We start from the raw sequence: 22,274 nt of genomic DNA, 5'->3' as shown, positions 1-22,274 counted from the left end.
GGTATTACTGAGGTGTTAATTACACTCATTTACAAGTCTACATGTCAAACACATGCACTCAAACACACACAGGTGGATCATTTACACTGAATCTGACGTAGCACGTTCATACAAGTCCTTTGTACATAAAAAGTAAAAGATATTTAAGAATATGAAAATATTCATGCATGAGATTCACCGTCTTCAACCTCACCGAAATCACATAACACACAAAACCTTTTGTATACACACCCAGGGACAACAGATGGAAATTAGCATTGTGCTATATTTATGTAATACATTTATTGTACCCTGTCCCTGTTTTAAATAAACCAAAAAAAAAAAAAAAATGAATAAAACAATGTAACTGAATGCAACTGTGCACACATGAAGAAATATGGTCCTAATTTTGGTTTGTGTGGATTGCAACACACCATTTTTCCTCATAAATGTGGCAAAGACCCCACAGATATTATTATACTGTAATCTATTTTTTAAAAATAAATCATACAACAGATTTCAGCTCACTAACTCAGGGATGTCCAAGCAAAATATCCCTGTTACAAATGTACTCTTTGGTCATGGTATGGTATCGTATACAACCAAAGAAAACATACCACTAATATAGTAAGTATAAAAATGATAATAAGTGTGGTTTCATCAATATGTGTGAACTGATTACAGCAACATTACTGATTGGCCCCCGAGTCACACAGATCACTTAAATCCATCGTGAAGATCTCACATGGTGAGTAATCCACCGAGCGAGAGGGAGCAGATCAAGCTTTCTGCAGAAACACCTTGTAAGGCAGCGCTTCTGCTTCTTCAATCTGACAGATTTATAGGACATCCGCTTATCATGCTCTCTGCTTTCTTAATGGTTGCAAGAGACAGAAGGGAGCGCACACATCCAACAAACAAAGTCTCCGAGTATTTCATGAGAGCATGCAGTATGCACGACCCCACAGACAAATTCACAGCAGGAGCTGTCAAGGAGAAAATGTCAGACATGGCTAAGAGCAAGAATCTCAAAGAAATACTGCTGTTATTATGAAATAAAAGGTTGACTGCGGACTAGCTTAGCAAAACATACTAGTTTTGGACTCGATGACTATGAGGCCACAGTGAACTTTCAGCTTTAGTCAGATGTTGTTTAAATCCATATTTGGTGAACAAATTTTAAGATAAGCAGCAGGACAAATGATACTAAACTGACATAGAAAGCATCCAAGGAGGTTTTTAGTGCCAAACAGTGGAATGCTTCTGACTTGCCAAGTCAGTCATCTGACCTCAATCCAACTGATCATGTGTTTCACTTACTTAAGACTAGACAGAGAGAAAAGAAAAAGAAGAGAAAATTCCTTGAAACAAATGAGAAGGGAAGATGGCTGCATTACAGGCCTGGCAGAGAATCACCAGGGTGCCTGCTGATATCTCAGAAAATGATTTACAAATAAACGGCGAGGGCTGCACAGTTGATCTGAATATTACTGAAATCACAACTCGACCCAGTGCAATATCCAGATCGCAGAAGCAGCAATTTTTTGATAAAGGAAAAATGTGTGATGAAACAGCATCATAATGAACTGTGCTGTAGTGCTGCAGGGATGTTCTGACCCACAAATTCTCCAGATGTAAGAAAACATTTTGTGTTTGTCATCATGATTTTAATAGGTTTTTTTCACTGATGATGCATTGATGCATTTTTGGGGACAAGCTTTAAAAACAAACTTGAGAGCAACAGTTGCATATATCTGGGGTAAAATTAGCATTCAGCTGAAGTTGTATTTCTAGCCACCAAATGAACACAAGTCCAATATTCATTCTTCCTTTAGCTCAGTTCTGGTCTTCTCCCACTCCTGAGTGAAACATCTGTCTGTTTAGCTGCTAAAGCAGGGGTTCTCAAAGTACGAAGCAACTTTAGAAATATTTTGTTTGGTCCTTTAACATGTATTATACACTCCCTGGACAAAAAGAAGTCACCAACTGGATTTAACTAAGCAAACAGGTTAGAGCCTTCCATTGGATCATTACTGCGATGATTAATATGTTTCAGCTGGAAACAAGTTATTTAACCCAACTGATGCAGTGAGGAGCTTCTCATTTCTCAAACAACCATGTCAGAAGACATATCCTGTGGTCGTGGAAAAGATGTTATTCTGTTTAAGAAGGGTCAAATTATTGACCAGCATCAAGCAAAGAAAACAACTAAGGAGACGGATGAAACTACTAAGATTCAGTTAAGAACTGTCCAACACATTATTAAAACCTAGAAATGTGGTCGGAAAAAAATCTTGAATGTGATTGGAGATCACTTAAATGTTTGGTGAAATCAAATCAGAAAAAATCAACAGTAGAACTCACGGCTAGTGAAAGTAAGAGCATTTCTACAAACACAGTGTGAAGAGAGCTGAAGGGATTGGGACTAAACAGCTGTGTAGCCTTAAGAAAACCACATATCAGTGAGGCTAATCGAAAAAAAAGGCTTCAGTTTGCTAGAGAGCATAAAGATTGGACTCTGGAGCAATGGAAAAAGGTCGTGTGGTCTGATGAGTTCAGATTTACCCTGTTCCAGAGTTATGGGGGCATCAGGGTAAGAAGAGAGGGGTACAAGCCTGTGGGGGCAGTGTTATGATCTGGGGTTGCTTCAGTTGCTCAAGTTGAGTTTCAGAAACCAAAAAATGAGGTCAGCTCACTACCTGAATCTACTGAATGAGCAGGTTTTTCCATCAATTGATTTTTTTCTTCCCTGACAGTACGGGCATATTCCAAGATGACAAAGCCAGGATTCATCTGGGTCAAATTGTGAAAGAGAGGTTCAGAGAGTGAGACATAATTTTTACACATGGATTGTCCACCACAGAGTCCAGACCTTAACCCCATTGTGAATCTTTGGGATGTGCTGGAGAAGACTTTCCCATCATCAAACAAGATCTTGGCAAAATATTAATGCAACTCTGGACAGAAATAAATGTTGTGACACTATAAGCTTATCGAAATGATGCCATGGCGAATGGGTGCTATAATCAAAGCTAAAGGTGGTCCAACGAAATATTAGAGTGACTTCTTTTTTGCTGATAAATATAACAAATAAATAAGACTAAAATTTACTGTCATGTTTAGTCTAGGGTTGAAACTATCTATCTAAAAATGTCTGACAATCTGGGATAGTCATTTTTCACTGTTTTCTAAGTTCAAGTTAATGTCTTGTTTTGTCTATCCAAAACCTAAAGATTTTCAGTTTAATATTGTATTAAACTGAAAATCTTTAGGTTTTGGATAGACAAAATTAAAAAAGGCAGAGAAAAGCAGGAAATCTAAATTTTTTTTTTAGCTATTTTTGAATGAAAAACTATTTTATCTTTTAATCAATTATCAAATTATAGATTTTAACAGTTTGATTAATTATTTTTAGCTGTGAGTGAGTAAGTTTCAAGATTTACTAACCAAAACTGTGAAGTCATGGTGCAGAAAACAAACACAATGAGCTGAAAAACACTGAAATGCTCTGTAGAGCTGAATACAGCTGTACAGGTGTAGAGTCTATGAGTTTCCCCCCTTTCACATACACAGAACCATCTGATCCATTGTAAATATAAAAATATTGACTACAGGATAAGGCTGTCACCTTTTCAAAAAGTAAGGCTTGAAAAAATTCAAACACCTTGTTCATTCAAAGTAATTCAAAGTAATTTAGTGTAATATTCTGTATTTGTTATATCTTGCCTCATTACTTCAAGTCCTCAAAACTCAAAATCATTACCTCTTCTTTCCATTTGGGGTCGCTAATGTGGAGAATTACCTTGAACCTGAACTGTGAGGACTCCTTCATGGAAATGACAAGCTGTCGTCCATCTGTTGCTTTAACATTTAATTCTGACGTTTTCTGGCAGGAAGTTCTATGACTTCATGTAAAACAGTTTAATAAACGGGAACTGGCGGGTATCCCTCTCTGACGCCGTCCATCAGTAACTGCTCTCACTATCTTTCTCCTCAGTTTCCTCCCTTCTTCTCTCTCTCTCCGTTTGTCTCGGTGTCCTGACTCCTCCCTCAGTTCAGCCTGGTGTCACTCAGCCTCCCTCTGCTTCTCTTCATCAGACCAGCGTGTCTCCTCACTCAGTCATCTCTTATTAACACCACAGAGAGGATCAGCCTTTCACCTCACTACAGGTATGTTTGTTTGAGTTGTAGATAAAGAAAACATATTAAATGTCTTAATTTTGGTGTTGGAGTAGTGAACTACGTGTAATTAAACTAGTAGTTTAACTACATTTTGCAGCAGGTTCCTGTACTTCAACTATATTCATATTTACATACATATGACATCATATTTACATGATGATTCAAGTAGGGTTTTTTTTATTTTTGCCTTTTCTGTGTAGATAACTGAAACTACAAATAATCTGGGGCCATAAAATGACAGAAATGTTTTTTTTTCCATTGTGTCACTACTAAATGATTGATACTGTATAAACAACCAAAGCTAACATGTCTATTTTTGGTTTTGTTTAAGTATGACCTCCTTCACAGGTCATACAAAACCCAAAGAAATACAATTATCGTGGCATTTTTTTAGCTGGCATGTGACCTTTTTTATTATATTTTGGTATAATTATGAATGACATGTACTTTGTCAATCTGATCACTTTTTATAAAGTAGTTTGAACCACTTTTTCTAAGTACCGAAGTAGATTTCTCTCTCTCGGTAGCTTTGCTGTTTTTCATGTGTGAAGTAACTGGCAGCTTGCAAAGTTATGATTTCAAAGTATCTTCTCAGCGCTGCTCAATTTAAAAGTGACAAGTTGTTAGTAAGTTCGTGTCTTAATGTTTCATTGACGTGTGCACAAAAAGACTTCATTTAAAGAGAAAGTATAACACTTTTATGATCAAAATGGTCAAATTTAAGAATAAAACACAACAAAAATATCATTTCTTTGCTAAAATGTTAGATCAGATTTAGAGACAAAGTTACATTTGGGGCTGAATGATTTTGAAAAAAGGATTTAATTGAACTTATTTTGACTGATATTGTAATATGACTGTCAATATTACAGGGAATCATAATTTTAACATTTTTTTTTATTTTCACAAACAAAAAAAATATAGTGTGGGTTCTGTGGGGATCTGTATCAGGTCAGGTCAGGACATCTCTGCAGCACCACAATATTTAATTTAAATAGTATTTCAACACACTTTAAATTTAAATTTTGCACCCCCTTTGATTCAAAAAATATAGGATCCCATATTACAATTTCAATATAATTTCAACTAATTGTCCAGCCCTATGACCGGTGAACACGGAGCATTTTTTGCAATAAACTCAAGTGGGTGTTTGACTTTTTTGTATTATATTTTGTCAGAATTTTGTGTCATGTATTGTACATTATAAATTTAAAACAAAAAAAGCAGCAAAGCTTTAGTTGGAGTAGTTAGTTTTGCTTTAGTTACGACTTTTTTCAACTGTTTGCTGAACTACAGCATCTGTAATACTGCTCAGTTTAATAGTGAGAAGTTATCAGTAAGTTCAGGTCCTGATGCTTCATTGGTTTTTGATTAAGTGTTAAAGAGAAAATATGATCATTTATTTAAAACAAACATCATATTGATCAAATCAAGAATAAATTTCAATGAAAGCAAGACTCTTTTTAGATTTAGAGACAAAGTTTTAATCAAAGACCTATAAAGTTTTGCTGGTTTGCACACAGCTAGGAGCCCTAAAAGTTGGAAATTTCCTCTTTTTGTGTTGGATGGAATTAAATTATGCTCCAACACAGTTTCTTAGCATCAGCAGGAAAAGCAGATAAGAAGTAACCTTGAAAAAAAGTGCTGCTGTAAAAAGACCTCTTAACAGATCCCTAAGCAATGCTTTTATTTATTATTCTCTAAAATATTGCTTGAGTAACTCAGACAATGTGTATCATAGCTTGTTGGGTTGTCTGAGGTCATGACTATTTAACGTGTGATTACAAAATGAAATGTGAGGAATTTCCTGTTTATCCACAGCGACCTCATAGATTGCGGACATTCTGTGTGCGATGACAACATCGCGCAACACGCATTTGAAACTCAAAGTTGGTGCAGACACTTTGCATTTTACAATCACGAGAGAACCGTCCTTCAGATATCCACTCACACCACTGCACTGAAACACAAAGAGGGAAAGAATGAGCAGTGTATCATAGCAAACTGGTACTTCTCCTTTTATAGGTATTGTTGCATCTAGCCTGAAGTGTTGCAGATGGCTCCTGTCTGCTGAGTAACACCGATGTGTACTCCAGACGTTATTATATATACAGCGAATGAGAAATGTACACAACAGGCTCCCCTCTTCTGCATGCTTACACAGAATGCCTTTCGGAGGAGGAAACAAGTGCGGCTGCTGCCAGAAAGCCGTCTACTTCGCTGAGGAAGTGCAGTGTGAGGGGAAGAGCTGGCACAAATCCTGTTTTCTGTGCAGTAAGTATTAAAGTTCTCAGGTAATCTGCTTTATGCGTCCTCCGACTCCCCAAAGCACGTAAACAACTCTGAAATCACCGGGAGTATCGGGGGGGAATGCAGAGTATTTGGCATCGGAGGAGGAAAGTGAGCATCTGCAGGTTTTTGCTCAGACAACTCACTCCTTATACGGAGGCAGTGGAAACATGTGACAAAGGCTCGGTTTCCCTTATATGGCAGAGGAAGGTACACAAACTCCCCCTCCAGCACAGACAAGCATTTATCTGAGCCCGCTAAGCACTTAGTGGTATGCCATTTTCTTCTTTAAAATGTCACACATAGTTTGTGGTTATGTCATTGCTAAACAGCTCAGAAAAAAAATGTCAGGAATTGTTTCTGAGTTTAGTTTGTTGGGTGGGCTGCGAGCTGCAGAAAAAGAAATAATTATATGATTGCACTTTTAATTTGTTTTTTGTTTTTGTCTTTGCTGTCAGTGGTCTGTAAGAAGAACTTGGACAGCACAACAGTGGCCGTTCATGTGGACGAGATCTACTGTAAATCATGCTATGGCAAGAAATATGGACCAAAAGGCTACGGCTTTGGAGGTGGAGCCGGCACTCTGAGCATGGACACAGGAGAGGGACTTGGAATCAAGCCTGAAGTGTGAGCAAATATGGCACTTCCTCCTGTTATTTTAACTAGTGAGGGCAGTATTAAGCTCTACACTGCACAGCCAGGTTAAAGAATGATAAAGAACATTTCATAAAATGTTTGACTTTTACCTTTTTGAAAAGAAAAAAATCCACAAACAAAACTACATTTACACACATCTGTATTAGTTGCTCTTAAAGGGATAGTCTGGATGTTTTGAGGTGGGATTAGATGAGTATTGGTTTCCGTTGAAGACCCCATTTTAGAGAAGCAGCAGGAGTCTCTGTGTTTCCTTGCCGTCTTCTTTAAATCTGTTTTTTTTCTTGACAGACAAGCTCCTCATCGCCCCACAAACAACCCCAACGCCTCAAAGTTTGCCCAGAAAGCCGCAGGCTCAGATGTGTGTCCTCGATGTGGGAAAACAGTGTACGCAGCCGAGAAGGTTATCGGAGGAGGCAACGTAAGAACGATTTATGTGTATTGTTGTATCAGTTGTACTTAAAATGAACAAGAAAAGTGGATAACTTGTCAGTTTTCTGTATTTCTGAGCTTTAACCACGTCTCTGCTCTCTCATCAGTCCTGGCACAAAGGCTGCTTTCGCTGCGCCAACTGTGGCAAAGGACTCGAATCCACGACCGTCGCTGATAGAGACGGAGAGATCTTCTGTAAAGGTCTGTGTCTATCAGCAAGGGTTGATTGATGATTGATGACTCACTGATGATTCAATGATTGGTTGATAGTTAAATTAGCTGACGGACGGAAAATTAATCAGCATCTATTCTGATAATCAGTTGTTTAGTTTTCAGAAAAAAATCCAAACATTTCCTTGGTCTAGTTTCAAAAATGTGAGGATTTCCTGATTTTCTTTAACTTATACGATAGTAAATTGAATATCTTTGAGATCTTGGACTGTTGAACAAAAACATCACCTGGGGGACATGATAATGGACATTTTTCACAAAGAGATAAGGTTGACTTTCTTGTCCTGGAGGAAGATTAAATAAATAAATAAATAAATAAAATAAATAAATAAAATAATAACTTGAATTCTCAAATTAATAAATTATTATATTGCAGTGCATGCAGTTGTTTTGTGATAGCAAGTATAATTGTACTTCAGATGTCAGTGGTTAAGTTAAAGGACCAGTGTGTAGGATTAGGTGGCATCTAGCGGCGAGCTTGGAGATTGCAAATGCCTTGTCTCACTCACTCTTTCCAAGCGTGTGCCAGAACCTACGGTGGCCACGAAATTGTTGCGAAAGACGAAAGGCTGTATCTGGAGTCAGTGTTTGTACTGGTCGTTCTTGGCTATTATAGTAACTAGGCGGTGAAACACGGTGGCCTCTGTGGAAGAGTACTTACAAATTAACTTGATAAGTTACAAACTTGCTCCTCTACCGCGTCACGCCTCCCGTCCCCGCCTGAACCCACATGTGTTCATCGTCCCCAGAGTCACAGTCCTGGTCGGAGCCGCTGTAAATCACCTCGGGACTGTATTACCAGTTGTAAAACTTGCCTCCATCGGTCTCGGAAGCTGTGTCCCAGTCTAATAGGACCGGGTCTAATGGCGAGGTGCAGCTCCCAAATAGAGTTGAAGATTTTTTTTTTCTGCGACTAATGCATAGATGAAAATGTGGTCGACTATAAGTCGACTATAAGGGGAGAACCCTTTGTGATTATACTTTCAGGTGATGCTACACTAATAAAAACATACGTATGAGTATTATATTCTATTTTTCCCATGTTTTGCCAATAAATCCCTGTAAATCTAACACACTGGACCTTTAACCTCAACTAGTACCATCTGAATCTCAACCTGCAGAGCAGAAGCAGCTGCTCTAAATTATTTAAGACAGACACCCAATAGGTCAGCCGCCCCTCTGACCTTTTGCCATTTAGTATATTTTTTATTCATGTTTGAACAAGACTTCATGTTTGTCAGTAACCTACATTAAATAAACTGACTGGCAACTAAAACACTCTGTGGTTCTGGTATATGGATCTGCAAATTCAGGTGTAATAAATGATTTGTTGTTTCTCGGTCTCTGTCGTGTCATTCACAGGTTGCTACGCAAAGAACTTTGGTCCCAAGGGATTCGGCTTTGGTCAGGGGGCAGGAGCTCTGGCTCATTCCCAGTAAAGCCTGAGGCCTCGGCTCACCTGGGACCGACATTTGCGTTCTAATATCATCGCTTTCAGGATCCTTCAGTCAATACTCAGCCTATTTTACTCTGCCCTTTCACTCCAGCTACAGGCAAGGAGAAATGAAAAGAGGAAACACACAATACGCAGCTTTTTGTACGAGTTCACCAGGCAGATTTTGCTCTCTGTGTTGCATTTGAATATCTCATTTTTGACTGGTTGAAATATAATATATCCTGCTAAATATTTTATTTCAACACACTAACTTCTCTGGGTTTGGATGTGCACATTGTGTGTGTTTAAACTGAGCTGCCTGTGTTCTTTCAGAAAACAAGTTAAACTCTGCTGTTGCAATAAATACTGAGACATATTTGCACTATAATAACAGAGAGGAGTTTGGCAAATGCCGAATTTGATTATTATCTGAATGAGTCTGAGCGAGAACAAAGTAAGAGCAACATGTTTCAAGACTGACGGCTGTGAAAAAAACTGCCTCTCATCTTGCTACTCAACATAAAGCCTTATTTTCTGCTGTACACATCAAATGATGTACATACCGTCTTAAGATATGCACTGTTGCTGAGACACAAAATAAATATCAAGCAAAACAAATAAGAAATATTCGCCTGTGATGTCAAATTTGGCATGGCTTACACATCTGTTATTGTTCTTTATGTGTTTCTGGTCTGATGAAATCAGCGCGCATGTTTACGCGGTCTTGGGTGTGCTTGTTATTCCTTGTAATCATGATCAAACTGAGCTAAATGTCAGCTGTTGTGGTGAACAACAGAGTCGCAGTGCTCGGCCCCGTCTCTGCCTGCGCCGAGTGGTTGGCACAGTGACCAGAGAGCCAGGCAGCTGTGCTGGTGGTGCTGGTTGTGGTGGCGCTGGTTGTGGGCGAGGCCGTTTGTTTTGGCTCTGACTAAATGTGAGTCAAGTCAACAGCAAAAACAATGTCTGAAATACAGGCAAAGATTAGAGAATAACACTGGGGTCTGTTCCTGAGCCTTCATATGTTTATGCTCATTAATAATCATAATTATAATAAGTGGAACAAAAATTAGTTTATCTCTGATCTTGCAGACATCTTAAACTGGATGTTTGCTCAAGATGTCCAGCTGTAATATGAAAATACAATGGACATATAGGTTATTCATTTCAGCCCTTCACCCACCAGAGGGCAGCACAGAGACCTGAGCTTTACAGTCAGTCAGGAGAAATGATTCATTTATTTCTCGTTCACATTAAAAATAAAAGGCAATTATAATGAGTTAGTTGCATATAATTTACCATGTAAAATTCATCATACAAAGTGAAAAGGCTTTCATTTAGTTATTTTGTATTAATTACAACATTTCTAAAGTTTGTTTTGTCATTAAAAAAACTTTAAAAACTTCCTCAAACAGTGTTTGTCCAGTCATAGCTGGACAGGGTTGCCTAGCAACTGTACGCATTTCCTTCACTGATAGTTGATAATGCAAACAATCGATTAATCATTAATAATTCATAATTTATTTTATTTTTTGTTCTCATTTTAATTTTAAGTTTCCTTATTCAACATGGGGGTCCACCAGAAAAAAAAAATCCAAATTAGGTACAATTACTGCCACTACCGATTATTATTATTTTTTACATTATTGATTAATACATTTTTAATCAGTTAAATTCTTAATAATCATTTGATCATCAACATCCCTACCAGTCTGTCTAGGATTGGATTTCTCCACATGTACACGCACATGAAGTGCTGTGCATGGGGTTGTAATAATTCTGAAAACCAAAAAACACAAAGCAAAAGTTTAAGGTCTACTCCGACATTAAGCTGCAAGTGTTTGCATGCCTGGGTAACCAGCTTACTACCTACAGGAGTAACCGAGGATCACCTCCAAGAAAAATTTCATACTGCATTGTTTCTTAGGGGTTACAGGTTACATTTAAAAAAGCTCAGTTCATGACTGGCACATCCACTGTGTATCCTTCCCACACAGTGTGGAGGTTGGTCCTGGATGCTGTAAGTGTTTGGCTTAATGTTAGCAGCTCTGTCCTGCCATGTATAGACCGTTTTCACTGCGGATGTGAAATAGTCAGGTAATCACAGGTGTTAAAGGGACACTGGTGTTTACGATTTCATGTCAAAATGACTGCTGTGAAAAATGTCTATTGGTTTTGGGTAAGTTGGCCCAAACTTTAAACCCATTATAGCTTTAAGTGTTGCAGCTAAAATCTGCTAATGACAGTCATCATTTCAGCCAGCGAACAATAGTCAGCAGCTAGAAATAGGAAGCCTGCTTTTGTCTACCTGTGTTTGAAATCAAGAACCCATTACTTTAAAAACTACAACAAATTTTGATGGTAAATATTATATGTTATATTGTAAACTGCATGTGCCATGTGAGAGCAGACGGTCTGACAGGTGAAGGAAGAGAAACTAGAGGGGCATCAATCCCCTCTCATATCGGGCTTTATATTAAAGGCAGAATATGCAGGATTTGTCAGCTGCTGTTTGTAAATACATCAGACAGGTCAATGGTTGTTGAGACTCATTCCCATGATCTCAAATAAAAATGGTAAAATATCCCAAATACGGCAAAATAATGAGAAAATGAGAAAACCGAGGCAGAGGGGAGGGTTTCTGCAGATACAGGCACCAGGAAAATCCTGCATAGTATACTTTTAATACTAAATCTTAAATAAGAAATCTTAAACTGAACATTTTTAATTTCTCTCTTGGACAGAATCTTGTATTATATAGCCTACTTTACAGCAAGCGTCACATGTGAAAACTACTGTACAGTGAGCTGCTATACATTCTAATTCACTGGTATTTGTATAGGCCTATATGTGTTCAGTTTCCAAGAGACAGTCCAGCAAACACACACAGCACTTTGTTAATCCTGCTGCCATATATACTGTGGAATTATAATCAGCTGCCACGAGCCAACAGGCTGGATTCAGTGTCATAAATCAAATCAGCATCAGGGACTTTAAAGTCCTGACTCAGCGAGAGCAAAAGAACAGTCCCGCAGATTTTAATAATCCAACTCCACCAATAAAAAAAGATTAAGAGGATACATTACAGACAGAGCAGACGCAATTATCTCACACATCCACAGATTAATTTCACTATAAAGACTGATTCAGTGTGAAACAGTATTTCCCATAGGAGGTCCCATCCTTGATGCAAGTTTAAACAACACACAGCGACTATAAATATGAAACTGTAATACGCAGCAGGGTCGGTGTCCCAGCAGGTCACAGTCAGTGGGGTCTGACAGCTCGCCAGTTATCCCATTGAGCCGCCTGCTGCTCCACCGTACGCAGGAAACAATGCAGCAGCAGCCACGCATATGTTTCCACAAGTGTAAAGCACGTGTTCAGTGAAGAGGGAAATTCATCAGTAGACGCTGTTTTTAATCATTACAATATGCAAAATACAAACAGGCCACAAATTAAAGGAAAAATTGATGAATGAATGAGCGAGAGGAGCATGACGATGCAGACGCCTCCAGAGAAGAGGTCACGGAGTGGTGTGAGGAATGTTTTGAATCATTTTGCGGCCTTTGCTGTCACCAGATGTCAGATCAGTGTTACACCAGTGGGAGATTTCTGACTGACAAGTTCACCGGTACCCTTCACAGCCATCATCAAAACACCAAATAAGGGAACAGAGCTGTAACTATAAGTCAATTAATTGATCAAAACAAAATGATTTGCTGCCTATTTTGATCATTTAGAAATTTTTGAGGCAAAAATGTCAAACATTTGCTGGTTCCTGCCTCATAAATTATGCTTTTCTTTGTCATTAATGACAGTAAATGAAGAGTCTTTGGGTTTTGGACTGTTGCTTGGGACAAAAGAAGCAATTTGAAGACATCACTTTGGGCTCTGTAGAAATTGTGATATGCATTTTCACCATTTTTGGACATTTTATAGACCAAATGATTAATTCTGACTAGCTTGGTTTATGATCTAACAAATATCTAAAATAAAAAATAAATAAAATACAATAAATTCCTACATATAATGCTCCAACAATGGGACACAGATCTTACATAAGTGTCAGATAAACTCTACCAGCTGCAACACAAACAGAGACTGTTCTGGAGTCTTAAGAAGTCCAAACAGTTTACTGAGACGAGTTTCTTTCTCTGTTGTGTTCGCTACTCAAACTTTTCCTAGAATCTCAGTCATTATCTTTTACAGAAGTGCTGAAGAAGTGACTGGCACACACTGTTGAAATATTCATTCACAACGTCTTAAAAAAAAAAAAACTCTTGAAAACCTCCCCAGTGTTGCCAAAGAAGAGACGACTTACTTTTGAAAGCATTTTAATTACCTTTTTCAATCCAGGAAACAGATTTAGCAGCCAAATTAAGGCAGCGAGTAAAGATTATTTTCATTAATCTGCAGATTATTAATAATGAATTGTCCTGGAGGACTTTTTTGTAAGAGATTATTTCCTCAACTAGTATCATAATGAAAAAGCCCAAGAGGACATCTTCAATGTCCTTTTTAGTTCGAAAAACAGCAAATATGCATATTTTACAAACATTGAAACCTGTGAATGTTTGGCATTTTTGCTTGAAAAAAAAAACTGACTTCAACAAGAAGTACAGTGCAGTGCAGATCTCCAGTGGAAAATTTAAATGTAATCAAAGACATTTTAATATAAATATAATTTAATTAAATATTTTTTGCAGTAATTTAACAGATTACAATTGCATCTTTTTTGTAATTTAGAAGTTACATAGTTACTTTCAAGCACTGATAGATCCTATTGAATATCTGAGTGAAACTTGTTTCTCAGTTGTGGGTGTGGTATGTTCTTTGTCATGATATAACAAAAATAATAACAAAAAATAAAATTAAAGTAATGATAGTCATACCAACAGAAAATAAATGTTACAGTTTATTTATCACATACATGCCTCGCAACAATTCTAATCACTATTTGCTACTTTTCTCCGATAAAATTCATTAATATTGTTTTTATTATTATTTTTTCTGGCCTCATGATACAAACACTTGCTGTGCAGGAAAACAAGGCTTTTCTTCATTTCTATTCCAACAACTCGGATTAAATCACACAGTCATGTTTGCGGTGCGGCTCTATGAATAGTGATGTCAGTCGGTCCAAAGCTTTGATTGAGATCAAAGCTGCAGCGTCACTAACAAGTGTTTCTATCTATGTGACCAACTGCCAAACTGGACTGCTGCTACAAGCTGAAGACAATTAAATCAACAACACAAACACAAACCAGACACAAGTGATCTGATGGATTAATTTAAGGACTTATTGTCCTTGCAGGAGTGAACTCAGCGCTTCACACAGACAGACATTCATCTGTGTTTACAGATTGCTCTGCACAAACCCAGAATACAAAGCAAACTGGGACCCACCAGTATCAAAGAGTGGCAGCATCATATGGTGCTGACGTTTGTCTATGTTTAGTTGGTCGGCTTTAGCTAAATGTATACTGGAAACTGCATTCCTGTCTTAAAACCAGGGCTTAGCATTGTCTGCAGCTATTATCCTAATCAGACCGAGGGGGCCCTTCAGTCTGGGAGGGCACAGAGCATGTCTGCGATATCGATCTCAAAAGGCAAAGAAAATCTCAGAAATTCACCTGCAGGAACAAGACAAACTTTGAACATGGCTGCTGAGAGTTTGTTTCAGGATGGGAGAAAATAAGAACGCGCAGCAGCTGTCTGCCGGGATGAACAAAGCTGACGTTCAAGAGTACAGAAGATCGCAGCATGGAAAACGGGGAAAAAACAGATTGATAAATGACTGAAAAACTGTGAAACTCGACGCGGATGCTGTTTATCTCATCCTGGCACATTGAAAAGTTCACACACATTATTATAAAGAAGCAGAGAGCCATGATCTGTCAACACAAGACAAGCATCACAATCACTGTTATCCTGACACCACCCCCACCCCTCTCGTGTGTGTGTGTGTGTGTGTGTGTGTGTGTGTGTGTGTGTGTGTGTGTGTGTGTGTGTTTCTATTTAAGTCTCCTTGTGATAGAGAGGAGGGACAAAGGGGAGAAGGAGATAAATATTCTGGTACTTTCTTCTCTCCATCACTTTGTGTCTGTCTGCATCCACAGCAACAACACAGGGAGGTAAGACCATCAATCTTTGCTACACCTATAGCCTAATCAATTAAACTGATAGACATCACTTGAAGATTGCGGTGGTTTGATCAGACAAATATAATATCTACCATAATCATCAACCATTTGATCGATTAGATTAGACATTAAATGGTATTTGGAATCAAAGTCTAACCAAACTTAAATTCGGGGCTGTATTTTTTGATTACTCTACTGATGGTTTTCTCGATCAATCTTATCAATCTTCTACAGAAAGTCATCGATATCAACCCATCACAAGTACCCAGAGCTCACGTTGACTTCTTAAAAATATCTCATCTTGTCTGACCAACAATCCAAAGATTCTCTATTTTCTATCATAGAAGAAGAAACGAGCAAATATTCAGGCTTGAGAAAATGGAATCAGTAGATTTATTTTGCCGTTTGTGCTTAAAATTATACTAAACTATTAATTGTTGGGAGGCTGTGGCTGAGAGGTAGAGCGGGTCGACTACTCATCGTAAGATCGGCGATTCAATCCTCAGCTTCTCCCGTCCAAAATTCAGGCTGTGCCATTGGTGTGTGTGTGTGTGTGTGTGTGTGTGTGTGTGTGTGTGTGTGTGTGTGTGAGTGTGTGTGTGTGTGCAGGGGTGAATGTTGGTATGTAGTGTACAGTGCTTTGAGTTGCTGGAAGACCAGAAAAGCTCTGTGTGAATGCAGCCCATTTATCAATTATCATAATAGATCCCAATCACTTTTCTGTCAGTCAAGTAATTGCTTCAGTTTTAATTACATTAAAAAGGTTTAATCTGCTACAGCTATGACAATTCGCTATAAATCATTGTTAATTTGATAATGATCAAAAGTCATTTAAATGTGTAACAATGAATGGACATGGAAAAAATCTTCTATTAAAGTATATAAAGGTATATATTGCTATATTGATAAATACTGCAATTATAGTGATAATAACTATTTAGGGATAAAATACCAAAACAAAAGTGTCTATTTTTTGGCCAAACCAGTGAATAAATTATTATTCCCATTCATTGATTGGAAATACTTCCTATAGTGGCTTAATTCATTTCACCAAGAAATATTAAAGGCAAAGGCATCAACATAAATAATCTCAGCAACTATTTGGACAATCAATTAATCTATAAGGCACTTTTTAAGCAAAAAGGCCAAATATTTCCTGATTCCAGCTTTTAAATTGTGAGTATAAGTTGTTTTTCTTGTGGTAATAACCTGAATATATTTAGGTTATGAAATGTTGGTGAGACAAAACAAGCAGCTTGATATCTTACAGACCAATCAAGAAAATAATCAGCAGATTAATCAATAATGAAAATAACTGCACATGCACATTATTTTGATCCTTTTTCCTCTTTATAATAGTTACCAACGGGCCACTTGCTTGGTAAAGTCCAGTCTGCATTCCTAAAAAGCTTCAGTCTGTAACTGTTCTGAGAATCGGGGACCCCGTCTATATTTGTGTCTTTATCCAGTGGAAAAGTGGGGGTGAAACCAGGTAATGTTATCTGTGTTGAACCGGGGCCTTGCATGCTTCTTCCCGTCTGCCATCACTTCACTTTCTGGCAGATGAGTGTGTTAGTGTGTGCTATCAGCGCTGAGAGGTGACTGCGTGACTCTGTCCAGCAGGCCTGTCTACGAGTGCGACACAACAGCGCCTGATAGACAAAACATCCTTTAGCAGTTCGATATATAATTCACAGAACATCGCTGCAGAAAATTTAAAGTAATGGAGTAACAATCAACACTAGATGACGAAGATCAATGTAATTCTCTTCATATATATACTGTATACATTCTTGTAACACTATCCGGTCGACTCTGTGTGGTGGAATGTATCTATAGTGGAGCTAAAAGGGAAACCAGAGTTAAGACCCATCGGGGGACTAGACCCAAGTGGTCCCCGGACCATTGAGCACTTCAGAGACTAAGGGTTTTATTTTTGTCTTCCAGGGGGAATTGAAATAGCCAAGATGCCTGAGAAAGCGTAAGTGTATTGTATTTCTGTTATTGTTTCCATTTCCTAATCAGAGTATCAGTTCCATACAGCACATGGGATTTATCTATAGAAACACATATGGCAATATGGCAGCTATGGGATACAACTGATTATGTTTTTTGCTGTCTGAAACTGAGTGCTAATGCTACTTTTCTTCACTTTCTGCCCACAGACCGGAGGTAAGATTTCACAGGACAAAACTCACCAAGAAATCCAAATTATTTAACACAAATAAAAGTGACAGTTCAGAATATTTGAAGTGGGCTGTGTGAGGATAGTCTGTGTATTACCTACAGTAGACTGTGGTGAACCACAGCTCCCAGTTTGGAGAAGCGGACAGGTGCACCAGCATCGAACATAAGCAATGAACTGTTGTGGACAGGATCAGCAACAAATCGCTATATTTAGAATATTTTCACCGCTTTATCAGACAGGCTTTTCCAAAGGGAAACGCCTGTTACATAAGTCACCAGACTCAACAGCCAAAAACAGTATTTTACCACACAGAGCACGGGAGTCTTCTACTTTACCCCTGCCGCCATCAGGTAGCTTGCTGTGTTATTTTGTGACTTCTGTTTTAAAAGGTCAGATCAGATTCACCAGAGTCACACAACAATACAAACAAACCAGCAGGTCGAGGTTTGATGGGGTTTGGTTGGTTTGGAGAGAGTGATATCTGGCTTATTTAACAGCAGAAAATCGTGAGAAAATACGGTCTGGTGTTAAAGTATATGCTGTGAAAATACTCCTACGCTGGGACTCCTGCCACTTCCTCTAACTGAGGGTGTGGCAGCTGTCATCTACTGGAGGTGATACACCAACTATGGATAAGTGCCTCATACAGCCACACTTCAAATCATCTGAACTATCCCTTGAGGATTATAGCCGATTTACATTTAACATGTCACGCTAAATTTAAAAAAAATCGTTCTTTTTGCAGAGGAAATCTAAAATCTCAGCCTCTCGCAAGCTCATGCTGAAGGTGAGTCCTCAGTCCAATTTGCACAGGCCGTCTTCAGACAGAAACACGGTAAATAAAACTCACTTTGTGTTTGCTGTATGTCAGAGCTTGATGGTCGCCAAGGCCAAAGAGGAGCTGGAGCAGGAGATGGAAGAAAAAGAGGAGCAGAAGGAAAAATACCTGGAAGAAAAATCTCCTCCTATACAGACCAGCGGCATGTCCATAGCAGAACTGCAGGTACGATTATGCATTTACCTCAGAGTTGTTCATATTCTCAAACTAAAACTCTGTAAATTTGTTGTATTGCTTAAGATCTGTTATTTCACAGTCAGGAGGTGAGAAAATTAACATCCAAATCCTTGTTATTTTCTATACAGACGTTGTGTGAAGAGCTGCATGCCAAAATAGACGTGGTGGACGAGGAGCGGTACGATATTGAAGCCAAAGTCTTGCACAACAACAGAGAGGTAACGCAACACTAACAAAGAAAGATGACAATGAACAGCATTGATGATTTCCACATCAACAACAAATGGTTTAATCTATTAACAGTTATCAAATAACAACAAAGACAAAGGTTATTCATCATGTTTAATCTAAAGCTGCAATGTCTGTAAAATGTCCATCCCATCTCATCCACACTGTCCATCATTAATTAAAATAGTGCTACATTTACTTGCCCAACACGGCACTTTACTTGCCCCAGGCAAACAGTTTTGATAAACCCTGCTCCATTTACAGAAACTGCCACTCCCGGCTCGTTCCACTGCTCCAACAATCACAGAATCTGGTTGTTTGGTTGAAATAAAACCTTAATTCACCGCATCAGATGTGAGAACAGTCTGGCTCCTCTCTGTGTCTGTCCCCACTGCTTCTCTGATGTCCAACCTTTGTCTCGCTCCTGTCTCGATATTTTGACATCTAACACCGTGAATGAAGTGTTTATTTCAACCAAACCACGGTTGGTGATTGTTGGAGCAGTGGGACGAGCAAAGACTTTGTTGGTGAGTTTTATTTTTTTTCTGTTGAGTCTGAATAAAGATGATGACAATAAAATTGCGGTTTCTGTCAAGTTATACTGGCTAGTTTAGTGACAACAAAAAAAAAAAAACAACCGTTTCTGGTTAAACAAAACGTATCTTACTCTTTACTTTCTGCAGGGATCCTTTCCTTAATGGTGTCATACACATATTTATGGGTAATGCAAGTATTGTTCCACCATACATGTGATACAATACATGTGACACGTAGCTAAAAGCTAAATAACAATCTGAGACCATCAGTGGCAAGTTGACCTTAACTTCCTCCCGACTTTCTCCACAGATCAAAGACCTAAACATCAAGGTGCTGGACCTGCGAGGGAAATTTAAGAGGCCCAACCTGAGGAGGGTGAGGGTCTCTGCCGACGCCATCCTGCGCTCACTGCTGGGCTCCAAACACAAGGTCTCTTTGGACCTGAGAGCTAACCTTAAATCAGTCAAGAAGGAGGACACAGAAAAGGTGAGTTCAAGAAAATAAAAAACCTAAAAACGAGGAGATGTTTCTGGCGAGAGGACAATGACACGATCCTGATTTATTCCCACACAAGGTGCAGCTGTGATGTTCTCCGCGGCGATAATTTATGTTTGCACTTTAAGGCTTTGGCTGATGTCCACATCAAGCGTGACTGCCAAAGTGTGAAACTGACTAATCAGCTTTCTCAACTTGCCAAAGCAAAAAGAAACCACCGGTGCAAAGGTCAACTCATCAGATTATGTTAAACAAGGATTCTACATCCCATCAGTGATTAATAAAGAGAAACACTGTCAAACACAGGGCTGGGCAGTCTGGCCAAAAATGGATATCACAGCAGTAACAGTATAGGTTTTTTTTTTAATGTCAATATAAATTCTTCTACAGGGGTAAATGCAGTGATTTGACAATTAAATGACAGCTATTATTGTACTCTTAACTGTATTACTGGCACATATTTCACATAGGTTTTTTATAGAGGAAAGTTTAATGTGTAAAACTGGTGCAATACACAAAAATAATTCAAAACCTTTTCTCCAGTATGTCATGTATTACCACCACTTATAACCACTGTTGTCTGACATGATTTGCAGACTTCTTAAACCTGAACCACTGATCTTTTTTCAAAACCCCTCTCCTCTTCATTGTGTGCTCTGTAGCAAATTCTAACAAACAAGCTAAAACCAAATCTGTCTGTATGCAGTCTGTTTGCCACATATCTACAAACTTGGCAAAGCTTTGACATTAATGGTTCTTCTACCTGTGCTTTTAATGTTTCGTTGTAACGTCATATCAAGGTCAAAGTTCTCGACCACGGCATCATGGTATGGTCAAACTTCATACCGTACAGACCAGATTTATGGGTCGGACCAGCTACCAAAACAAAGAAGCTCGGATTATAACGCACACAATGCTGCTACATTAATGCTCAAAATCTAATCTGTATAAACTTGAAGTAACCGCCTCTCTGTCTCTGTGCAGGAGAAGACGGTGGAGGTGAGCGACTGGAGGAAGAACGTGGAGGCCATGTCGGGCATGGAGGGCCGCAAGAAGATGTTTGATGCGGCAAAGGGAGCCAATCAGTAAACCGATGTTACTGAAGAAACAGCTGGCTTTCATCTTGTGTCAAATACCGTCACTTAGAAACCAAAGAGCGTAGAATATAGTACAAAACATCCATCAATAAACTCTCCACTACTTCACAGGGTTACAGAAATTTTTGAGGTATTTTATATTCAACACATTTTCCAAAGTTTTCTGTTTTGTTTTTCATTGTCACTGAAATAAACACAGTATGTGCAGTCTCTCTTTTTTGTGTCTTTTGCTCGTAGTTTGTTTTCTGAATATTGAAAGAAGGAAAGATTTGCAGTCACACACATAAATCAGCTGTTTTTGATGTCATGGAATTAAGGACAGGGCTATGCAAAAAAAAAAAAAAAGATTTCCTCAGCAGATACTGGGATTGTGATATGAGGCACAGTTTCAGTGAGAAAGGTCGTTTTTGCATTTCATTTTTACTGAAAAAAACAGGTGATGTCACCTTTATCAAAAAACTGCAGCTCCTGTGATTTAGCTACTGCACTTATGATTTCTAAAATACTCAATTAAGTTTTAAGTCTTAATTTATTTAGGACAGTCAAACTTAAGAATGTTGTGGCCCACTTTGAAATCTAAAAATCCTCTGAGGCCCATTTAAACCTGTAATCATGACTCTGATCAACTCGAGACACCAGTGAAGAGATATTAAGATATGTTCTGGGGTTAATGTGACACGTCACCACATACGGCGAAACACCTGTTAAACTAGCTCAGATAAATGAAGAATAACATGCAATTTAATGGCTTTGTTTTATTACTTCTGATTACTCTTTCAAAAAGTAATCATAAATATTTGATGGTACTTAAAACTTATAAGATTGAAACTTAAAAACTTTTTTTAATTTATTTTTTATGACCTCTCAAGGCAAGACACCTGCAAGTCAAAATTCTCTGATTCCAGCTTCTTAAATGGAAATGTTTTCTGCTTTCTTTACTCCTCTGTTACAATAAATTGAATATCTTTGGTTCGTGTACAAAAAAAAAAAACATTTGAGGACATCATCTTGGGCGTTTCGGAAGCAGTGATCAAACTTTATCTCCATTTTCTTAAACTTTATAGGCAAACAACAATTAATGGGTTAAATCAAGAAAATAATCTACTGATTAATCAACTATGAAAATGATCATTAGTTACATCATTTCCTTAGTGATTTAGAATATACACGTGTGTAGTTTCACAAAGTGCTTGAACCTCACACACAAACACTTTAAGTGAAGATACGGAAACACAACTTTTTTAAATCAAAATCACACAACTCAAAAGTTGCAATCAGTGGAATAAGTTGCAAAGTGAAGATCCAATTTTAACCTAAATACACGACACACCAGCAACAGCTGAGGCTTAAAGACAAATGACTGAAATCA

The 22,274-nt window shown here is 38.2% G+C and overlaps 2 protein-coding genes across 2 annotated transcripts; both read left to right on the top strand.

Moving 5' to 3' along the window:
- Positions 1-4,008: 4,008 nt before the first annotated feature.
- csrp1b (cysteine and glycine-rich protein 1b) lies at positions 4,009-9,827 on the top strand. The gene is made up of 6 exons (XM_084738421.1): positions 4,009-4,149; positions 6,326-6,435; positions 6,909-7,077; positions 7,396-7,525; positions 7,644-7,737; positions 9,130-9,827. Exons 2-6 carry the CDS (start codon positions 6,327-6,329, stop codon positions 9,204-9,206), a joined length of 579 nt encoding a protein of 192 aa, XP_084594547.1. The 5' UTR covers positions 4,009-4,149; position 6,326; the 3' UTR covers positions 9,207-9,827.
- An 8,451-nt stretch (positions 9,828-18,278) lies between these two features.
- tnni1b (troponin I type 1b (skeletal, slow)) lies at positions 18,279-21,117 on the top strand. Its single transcript, XM_084738406.1, has 5 exons — positions 18,279-18,320; positions 18,405-18,536; positions 18,677-18,766; positions 19,623-19,799; positions 20,793-21,117. The coding sequence occupies exons 1-5, from the start codon at positions 18,312-18,314 to the stop codon at positions 20,895-20,897; spliced, it is 513 nt and encodes a 170-aa protein (XP_084594532.1). The 5' UTR covers positions 18,279-18,311; the 3' UTR covers positions 20,898-21,117.
- Positions 21,118-22,274: the final 1,157 nt, after the last annotated feature.

This window comes from Lutjanus erythropterus, chromosome 2, assembly GCF_056507025.1.
Source record: "Lutjanus erythropterus isolate fLutEry1 chromosome 2, fLutEry1.hap2, whole genome shotgun sequence".
Taxonomy (NCBI): domain Eukaryota; kingdom Metazoa; phylum Chordata; class Actinopteri; order Lutjaniformes; family Lutjanidae; genus Lutjanus; species Lutjanus erythropterus.
The sequence above is the reverse complement of the archived record's forward strand: the minus strand, read 5'-3'. Positions and strand labels throughout refer to the sequence as shown.

What these genes read in the sequence shown, in the direction of transcription:
- csrp1b (XM_084738421.1), top strand. Translation starts at nt 6,327, where the DNA reads ATGCCTTTCGGAGGAGGAAACAAGTGCGGCTGCTGCCAGAAAGCCGTC. An exon ending in CAAATCCTGTTTTCTGTGCA is followed by an intron (nt 6,436 to 6,908) that starts GTAAGTATTAAA and finishes CTTTGCTGTCAG; the next exon opens with TGGTCTGTAAGAAGAACTTG. An exon ending in AGGTTATCGGAGGAGGCAAC is followed by an intron (nt 7,526 to 7,643) that starts GTAAGAACGATT and finishes CTCTCTCATCAG; the next exon opens with TCCTGGCACAAAGGCTGCTT.
- tnni1b (XM_084738406.1), top strand. An exon ending in TGTCCATAGCAGAACTGCAG is followed by an intron (nt 18,537 to 18,676) that starts GTACGATTATGC and finishes TTTTCTATACAG; the next exon opens with ACGTTGTGTGAAGAGCTGCA. An exon ending in AGAAGGAGGACACAGAAAAG is followed by an intron (nt 19,800 to 20,792) that starts GTGAGTTCAAGA and finishes GTCTCTGTGCAG; the next exon opens with GAGAAGACGGTGGAGGTGAG.